Source organism: Vespula vulgaris, chromosome 9, assembly GCF_905475345.1.
Source record: "Vespula vulgaris chromosome 9, iyVesVulg1.1, whole genome shotgun sequence".
Classification (NCBI taxonomy): domain Eukaryota; kingdom Metazoa; phylum Arthropoda; class Insecta; order Hymenoptera; family Vespidae; genus Vespula; species Vespula vulgaris.
The window spans coordinates 7,540,001-7,550,000 of record NC_066594.1 but is presented as its reverse complement, the minus strand read 5'-3'; the positions used below and the strand labels follow the sequence as shown (position 1 = coordinate 7,550,000).

Genomic DNA, 10,000 nt, shown 5'->3' with positions numbered 1-10,000 from the left:
TTTTTTTTTCTTCTTTTTTTCCATCCACCCCCCTCCCAATACTCCATCCCCATTTTCTTTTCCCATTCACTCTCCCGGTTGTAAACGTAGGGAAAGATAGTCACGATTTCGTCGTTATTATCGACACAACCATAGGGAAATATATAACAGCGAGGGATGAAAAGTGAACACGAGAGAGAGAGAGAGAGAGAGAGAGAGAGAGAGAGAGGGAGGGAGGAATAAGGAGGGATAGAGAAGAAAAGATGGTAAACGAAATTCGTCGATGCATGAACGTTGTTACGCGCGTACGTAGACTATAGAGAAAGAAAATATACTCGTAAAGGTATGACCATACATAGGTACTTCGAGCATCAAGAAGGTTTCATAAATTCCTTTGGTTTCTATTCGATCGAAAGCAACGATCTTTATGTGGTTTCAATAAAAAAAGAAAAAAGAGAAAATTCTTTTGTAAGCATACAAGTAGAGTGGCCATTGTGATCGCGACTTCGATTTTACTATACTCGCGATTATTTTTCTTTAGATATTATTAAAACAGTTTCTCGATCAATTTTCTCGATCAAAATTTTTACGACCGAATGGAGAATGTTCAAAAAAAAAAAGAAAATAATAATAATACGGAAGAAAGAAAAAAATGAAAAAAAAAGAAAAGAAAAAAGAAAACGATCGTTCGATCCGAGAATCGAAATCGGATCGATGATATCGCCTTCCTCGCGAATTTGACTTCGATTTTAATTAAAACGTCAAGGACGTCGATGTAAGCCGACTCGACTTCGGTCAAGGATGTCCAGCCGTTGACACAGAGTTCGAATAGTGGACTGCGATATATTCTGCCGGTGACAGATCGAAAAGCCGTCTCTATGCCAATGTGTACGCGTCAAAGTATAATCTTTAAACTTGTTCGTATGGTACGTAACGGTAGGTGCACGCACTACCAAATAAATCGTTATTTATCCGTTGTATCGTCGATCGTGTAAAATAAAAATTAGCTGTATTATTATTACGTGAAACGATTATAAACGGTAACTATATCTACGTTCATATATATACATATATATATATTTGTAATTATAACATTCATGAAAATTTGACCCTTTTAGACTATATATATATATATATCGATCATATATGGACTATATATGGATTCCTGGCTAAAATCATCGAGCAATCTTCTCGTTCGCGCTCGACGTAATAACGAACAAACAGATTTGCAAATTACCATTTGGATTAACCGTGCATTAGCATCGTACGAATGCCAGATAGATAAAGGAAGAGAAGAGGAATGGCGGTATGGATAGAAGAGACGAGACAAGGGGCTTTGATCTCGACGTACAAAGGGAAAAGAGGGCTTTCCGCGCGATATATATGCTTTCCGTCAGAAAGCCATCATCACCGTTCATCCCTTCCTCCCCCTTTCCCCTGCTCCTCCCCCTCACCCTCCCAATCCCATCCCATCCCATCCCATCCCTATCACTATCCCTATACCCATCTCTCTTCCTCTCGTCTCCTCCGGCCACTCTCAATCGATTCTTGTGCCAATATCGACGCTACGTTGACCTCAGCGTTAATAAGCTCACCTCATCCTGCCATTCCTCTCTTCATGATCGATGTCACTCGTGTTAACGAATTATTGTCCGTGCGAACGAGCGAGAGAACAAAAGAGAGAGACAGAGAGAGAGAAAGAGAGAGGAGGGGGAGAGAGAAAGAATTTTTATTCGACAGAAACGATCTCGTATTTCGTAAATGATAATAAGAGGACGAAGAAAAGAAAATAAATAAAGGATTCAAAAAGAAAGATAACACCTGGAGACAGAGAAAATGATTACAAAGATCATAAGTTTGTTCTTTTTCACAACGAATAAATCGAGGTTTATTGTTATTATCGTAAAGGAATAAATATATACGTATGTTCGTCGATTTTCTCGCATCACTTATTCCCCATCCGATTCGACGCTTTCGTAATTAGAAACCGATCGGAAATTATCGGAAATTATTCGAGTAGCGATTTTGGCTCCCGCCAAACTTTACTCCACACAGAACTCACCGATGAGGTACCATTCCCCGTTCATGATGAAATCGGACAAGTCACCTCCCTTCTCTGACTCGAGGACCAGATCGAGCTATCAAGGTCAAAGTTTGATTAAAACGAGCGTGTAATACCTAATATTGGCGTACCGTTTTAGTTTAATTATAGGAAATTTCTAAAACGTTAGAAAAACGTGCGCTCATGCGTAAACGATGCATCATATATATATATATATATATATATATATATATATATATATATATGCATCGTTATATAAATATAAAGCATATTGTTTAACAAATATTACATACATGCATACTTTCGATAGGAGACATGCAGTTTCAAAAATAAAACAGAGACAAGATTATTCTTCTTGCGTATCATTTTCTTTCTTTTCATTTTTCTTTCCTTCTTTCATACACGATAACGAAACCTGTACAAATCGAAGGTGTTGTATCAGTCGATGACCAAACGGAAAATCGTTCCGTTCGTTTTTCTCTTTCCTTTTGTTTTTCTTGTTTCCTTTTTTTTTTGTCTAGCTAGCTGGCTAGCTGGCTAGCAGAATCGAATCACGAAATAAAGAATTAATGGCGGCAAGTTGTTCCACGCCAAACATTTTTACGACGACGTTCTCGGTCTATTGATTTTTAATTCGATCGCCACTTAAATTCCCTTCCTTTCCACTAAAGTGGTTTTCGTTTGGTCGTAAAATAGAAATAAAAGTAAGATCTTCTGTTGGTCTTTTGTCGATGTTATTCGCCTAACGTTACTCGATTTAACATGCGAAACTAAGAGGAGAAAAGTTCGTGCAGTTTGTACGTATGTATGTACGTATGTATGTTTCTATGTATCAACGTATGTATGTACGTATATATTTATGTACAAGGTGAAGATGTCGTGAAAGAGCAATTTAACGCTCGCGAAGTTATCGGGCTCGTCGGTGAAATTCAAACGTGACACAATCGTCGGAATTGAAATGTCTTTTCTTTTCTTTCCTATTCTATTTTCCTTTGTTAATCGTCGTTAGAAGGAATAACATAAAGAATAATATTGAGAAGATTATTTCTTTCTTTTCTTATTCGTTTTCTTCGAACATTTATCACAGTTACTTTCTTTTAACATCGAACGACCTATCGTAATGAAATTTTCACGTGTGACACGATCGAGAGCAACGAGATTGTAAAATTAAACGGCATCAAAGCTTAAAAGAAAGGTGATACGAGTGACTGAATCGAATTGGAGAACAGGAAATCTCTCTTTTCCTCCTTCTCCCTTTCTCTCTCTCTCTCTCTCTCTGTACTTTTTTATTTCTTTTTTTCAGCATCGTTGAAAAGATCGTTTCGTTTTGGATTTTAGTAGTATCTGTTGCTCTTTGATCGGCCGCCAAATGGAATGTGCTTGTACGTATGTACGTTCTGACGAGTCCAACCAACTCTCACCCCCATCCCCTTACTTCTCCTATCCATCCATGATATATCCCTCTTTTCAACGATGTTGCACGGTATTCGCGCATTTCGTCGACCCCTAGCGAATGTTACGACCTAGCGAAATTGTCCTTAACCGTGTGTGCCCAACGAATTATTCGAAATGTTTTCAAGTATAAATTATTCAATTCGGTAGGTCGTATCCGTATCGGCTCATGAAACATTCATTCGATTACTCGACTCTCAATTTCGATGTACGACAATTTTCATCGGACCGTACGAGATTAAATGAAGGAACGTGGCTTATTAATAAAAAGCCGATGTTTTTGTGTTGATCGACTAAAAGAGATAGATATATTATGGTTAATCATGTAAATCTTGTTTTCTTCGTGTTATTTTTAACAATGTCGAAACGAGTGGACGAGTAATTAAGCGAAAATATTAATCGAAATGGATTTCCATCGTGGATAATTAAACGTATAAATACTTAGGTAGATATCGATAGCGAGATCATCGATTTCGTGCGAAATCCTTCCTCGAGAAGGTAATATAAAACGAATCGTATTTTATCGTAAACGTTTCGTGCTCGATGGATCACGATTGAAACAAAAACCTAATCGTGAGTTATCGTCTATCGTTGTTTTACACCTAAATTAAACCGATAACGAGCAAAACACATAGGATCTTGCGTAGAAACACGACGTGAACTCGAATAACGTGAAACTTTCCTTTTGTGAAAGCGTACCTGTGATTTTCAATCGATCGATCGAGACTTTGTGAATGATCGAGATAAAAAAAATATATATAAGAAAAAAAAAAGCGAGAGAGACATATATATAAAATATAAATAAGGTGTAACGTTTGAACAACAAATCCGACGAGCCATTTTCTTTTCGATCGATGCACGTAAGTAATTCGATTAAAATCATCTTCTCTCTTTTCTACAAACACACACGATATATTATACGCTTACTAATCAATGTTAAAAAGCAAAGTAATCGCCCACTTTTATATAATATCGTTTATCTTCCGAAATATATAGATTGAAATGAAAAATAGCGTAACGAGACAACACGATGTACGAAATATTATCACGTTATGATATTTTTAATTTCAACCTATGTTTTTACGAAGATAAAAAATATATAAAAAATGAACGAACGATTACTGTGTTTCTTAACTTTTACACACTGGTATAGGTATGTATTTATATAATATATGTTTGGCAAAAAAAAACAAGAGAAAAAAAAAGAAAAGACGAGTGTTAAACGCAACGAGACGAGTCTCGTCGCAAATAGATAAGCTCGATCTTTTCCAAAATTTCCTGTTCGTTCATCGACGAAATAAATTCTCAAAATATACCGGGAGGGGGAAGGTCCCTATCCTATACCTTTACATAGGAAATCTTTCAAAGGAATTCGTGAGTAGTTTGGCGAGTATCTTGGATCGTTTCTGAGAGCTGGAAACGGTAAACGATAATGTACAGAACGACAGAGATAGAAGGTAGATGGGTTTGTATCTAATGTATACCATGTAAGTACGTGTACGTCTGCGCGCATGTATGCGTATACATGGAACATTGAAATATACGGACTAGTGAACTTCGTGCGAATAACAAATATGCACAGCTGCTCTCACGTATAGTACATACTCGCTCGCAAACGTAACACTGTGTCGGAGTATACAGTGCCTACATGTACATATGTACAGAGAGGAACGACTAATAGGTGTGTCCCTTTAAATCGCAATGCAAGGGTGAAGATAGATACCGACAAAGAGGTAGAAAATCAGAGCCTGAAAGAGGACACGAAGGAGGTGAAAACACAGAGAACAGAATAGGTATATATAGATTCCTACGTGCTACCTAACAGTAGCTCTACATATATGTACATATACATATACATATATATATATATATATATATATATATCGTATATCGTTAACCACATGCATCTCTACACCCTCAAGAGGACACGTATTTTAGGGAAACGATCATATAACGTACACCGATGTACACCGATTAACAATAATAATAATTAATCAATTATACGGGGACATGCGACACACACACACACGCGCTTCACGGGCTGTACATTTAATTACACAGACGATATACATTAATGTAATCATTTTCGTTAAAACAAATTCGACATGATTGATCAAATTCATTTTCACTCTTCGCTTTTGTTTTTTGTTCCTGTTTTTCCTTTTTTCTTTTTTTTTTTCCCATGACTTGTGTCCTTCGCTTCTTTTTACTTTATTCTATTATTTAATTTTACTTCGTTACGTTTTTTATCGTTTCTTTTCTTTTCTTTTCTTTTTTTTTGTTTTTTCATTTTTCTTTTTCCTCCTACAATTTTCAGTCCTTCATTCTTCCTACGATTATTTCTACTTTTCATTTTACTTTATTTTTCTTCCTTTACTTTTTTCCTTTACTTTTTGCACGAAAACTTTCCAATTGAACAACATGGAAACATATTGACATTCAGAATAGATAGACACATATACATATATAATATAATAACGGATGGTGTTAGAGAAACAGAGTATAGAAAATTCGCTATAATATATATATATATATAAACATGGAATCTCGAAGGATCGAATGAGACAGGAAAAGAGACAGTAGATAGCAAGAGAAATAGATAGATAGATAGATAGATAGATAGATAGATAGATAGATAGATAGATAGATAGAGACAGACAGACAGACAGAGACAGAATAGTGGAAAACGTTATATGCAGTATACGTTCGTTGATAAAATGCGCTCGGACTGCGTTCTCTTGAGTGTGAACGAAATAGAGACGCGAAGGGTGGGGGTAAAAAAAAAAGTGAGAGAGCACGAAGAGAAGCACCCTGCGTTTAGAAAAACAAAAAAAAAAATGACAAAAAGATAGAGAGAGAGACGAAAAAAACGTTTGACCGTCTCTCGATACGAATTTACGAGGTAAACGAGATTCGAAAGTGCGCTCGAGATCGTCCATCGTTGACACGAGCGAACACGTTTCTCTGGGATCATCGAATCACGAAAGATCGTTTCGCTCGTAAATCTCTACCCTTGGTACTGGACTCTACGAGCGAACTATAGATGGGGATGAAAAAGGGAAAGGGTTCACCAGAGGGCGGACACGGTGCAGGGTAGCGCGAAAAGTTACGACGATTTTTTAAATTCCTCCTCTGCGATTTATTTTATTTTATTTTATTTTATTTTTTTTTTTTTTTTTATCGTCCACCGTTTTCTTTCCTCTTTGCTTTTTTTTTCTTCTTCTTCTCCTCTTCTTCTTTTTTAACTTTTTTTTTTTTTTTTTTTCGTTTTACTTTCTTACAGCGTCGTCCAGGATTATTTAAAAAATTAAATTCTACGTTTCTCTTTTTTTTCCCACCGGCAGACAGATATTAATCGTGGCTCGGATAGATCGGATCTTTTTTTATCATCGTCCGGATAAATTGTTTATGTATATTATGAAAAAAAAGAAGAAAAAATTGTAGGAGAAATAGAAAAAACAACAAATGAAACGAGTAAAGTATTTTCTTACTCTTTTCTTCTTAAGAACCGATTTTTCTTTCGAACTGGTTTGCATGAGATGGTATATACATATATATATATATATATATATATATATATATATATATCGAAGATAGGTGAAGTAATTTTTGACAAATGATATCGATCGATCAGCGTAGCCAAGAAAATTACAGTGGTAAAAGAGAGAATGAAAAATATGTTACAACGGTAGAAGAAGAAGGAACAGTGATCAAGGAAGATAAACGAGCAGATCCATCGTCCGTGCGTAGTTGACGTGGATAACGATGAAGAGCGATCAAAGTAAACACGTTTCTTGTCCGAAATATATACATTATGAATATATGTAAAAAAATATATACACTTGATTGGGAATTTCATAATAAATATAAAGAGGAAGGAGAGGAAGTGATGATCGACTGTGCTCTCTTAACAAACTTGTTAATCGCTATTGAATTTTCGCGACTATTACTTCTCACTTCTTTTTACATCTTTCTTTTTTTTTCAGTTTGTTAATTTCGATCGTACTTAAACGTGCTTTTTTTTTCGTTTGTGAGGTGATACGAGCATTTCTCTCTTTCGTTACGTATCCTTGTCTCGAGATATGGTCATTGAACATTTTCTTTTGATATAATTAATATTATATATATATATGTATATATGTGTGCAGGTGTTCTTACAATTCTTTTTTTTTTTTTATTATTTGTGCGGAAGACTCGTCGATGTATCAATATTTTTCCGTGTATATCTTTTATTTTGTATTGCCATTTCGAGACTAATCGATCGTACCGGAAGCGAGACACTCTTCTCGAACGATCAAAATCATTTCGAGGATTTTCCCATTCGAGAAAACTTCGAAACGTCGTTCGAATAATCGTGATAAGCCAATAAAATTTTTCGGTAGTTGTGTTCTTACATGAGTGCCCTGTTAACCCGCGCACGGTAACACAAAGAAAATCTTTTTCTCTTATATTCGTATTTCGCGTCATGCCAAAATGCGCCATGGGGCACGCAAGTAAGAGCGCATCCGAATAAATTATGCATCCATATCGCGCACAATGGCGGCTTCGTCAAATTTCATACATCATTTACATAACATTTTTTTTTTTTAATTACATTATTATACGTCATACTTTTTATTCATTGACACAATTTTGTCGTCTCTCGTTTTTTTTTTCTTCAATTAACGAACTTATCGTAAAACCTTTATCGTCAAAAACATTTACTACGTCATCATACGTAAGAGGAATGAGAAGTCTTAGAAAGTCTTAGAAACAAAAAGAAAAAAAAAAAAAATTGGAGAATCCAGTAAAACGTTTTTATTCCATATATAAAATCCAACGATCTCATCGCTCGATCGCTCGTATTCATCTTGTTAATGGAGGAGTTATCGACGAGGGGATTTAGGAGCATGGAAAAATAGAAAAAGAAAGAGAAATAGAAAAGAAAAGAATTAAATAACTTTTTCAAGCAGATCTTTTCCGATCGAATACGTTATATACGTCTTATCACGATTCTTGTTTTCGGCTTGAAAAATGTTAAGGTGGTCAGACGGTGAGGTGGTAGAATTTAGCGATAAGAAAAGGCGAGCGCGAGTTGGGTGTTGAGAAATTTCGAATCGATGAGAGCCGATTTAAAAATCGGATAAAATACTATCAGAAGGGAGAAGAAGAAAATGAAAAAGTATTGAAAGGGATCGTGAAGTATTTACCGCGAGAAAAATTAGACAAAAGAAAAAAAGAAAAAGAACAATCGATCGAAACGATGTGCTAGCAAGAAGGAGAGAGACAGTGAGAAAGGCAAAGAAGAAGAAGAAGAAAAAAAGGCAAGAGAAAAAAGAAAGAAAACACAAAAAATAAGTAGAAGAAAAAGAAAGAACGCGTCTTGAGACGCATCGTCGCTCGCGTTTCAACGAGCGAGTAACCACGAGTGCAACAGGTGAGAGAGACAGGTATTGGGTAGCATGCTTATTTCTCAACGTCTAGTCGTGCCTCGATCGCCTTCCAAGCGATTTGAATCGGACCCTTTGCACCCCTGCTCGATATCTTTTTACCCCTTTTCGCTCCTCCTCCGTCAAAAGATTCCACTCTTGACGCCTTTCGTGTACGAAGTTTTGTTGCTTTTCCTCGATAGGATTCTAGTTTACGTATTTACATATACATATGCATATATATATATATATATAGATGTATAGATAGATAGATCTCTATTTTCATCGTTTCATTTTATTTTTATTATTATTCAAGAGATATCCTTCTCTATTATCGTTCTGTGTATATTTATTTATTTATTCGTTCGTTCGTTCGTTCATGTATTTATTTATTATATCTAAAGATTTTGAGGCAACGTCAATTTTTTTCAATTTCAATTAGATTTCAAAATCGTTAGAAATCTGTTAGATGGACGTGAACGCGATGATACACATAGAGTGACATTGCGTAATAACGAAAAGATTATTATCTCGTGATGCTTATGAGAATTGGTTAATAAAATAATAATCGCTTTCGTGCATTTCAATTTGATATATAATATATATATATATATATATATATATATATATATATATATATGTATATGTATATACGTACGTACGTATATAAGTATAAATATCGCCGCATAAACAGATATTGTAGCGTATTGAGTCTACACATGTCAATTTTATTAACATGATTAAATAATACTTATTAGTGGCAGTAGTAGGTACGTATATCTCGATCTGTATGCAACCGCACGTTTACGTTCGACATAATCATCTAGCTGGATCATTAATGTGTGTAAATTAATTCGATCAACGTAGATTTCGTTGAGCCTCACAGAATTAGGACTACTATCGTTCGATTATTAAACGTGATTTCTGAATTGATTCGTATTATCGCTTTCTGTGAGAACTAGAAAATAAAAAATTAAAAGAGAGGGAAGAAAACAAAAGAATGAAGCAACGAATATTTGTTATCCTATCTTTATTAAAAAAATATTCATTTCCCTTTCGAGAAGAAACATTTTTATAATGAATCATATAACAATATTAT

The 10,000-nt window shown here is 35.2% G+C and overlaps 1 protein-coding gene across 11 annotated transcripts in view; it reads right to left on the bottom strand.

Moving 5' to 3' along the window:
• The window catches only part of LOC127066243 (acetylcholine receptor subunit alpha-type acr-16), a 262,034-nt gene that overhangs the window by 92,223 nt on the left and 159,811 nt on the right, over positions 1-10,000 (bottom strand). For all 11 annotated transcript variants that reach the window (XM_050999730.1, XM_050999731.1, XM_050999735.1 and 8 more), the window contains one exon: positions 2,042-2,117. In XM_050999730.1, coding sequence (XP_050855687.1) covers positions 2,042-2,117 — 76 coding nt within the window. The remainder of the gene's footprint in view (positions 1-2,041; positions 2,118-10,000) is intronic.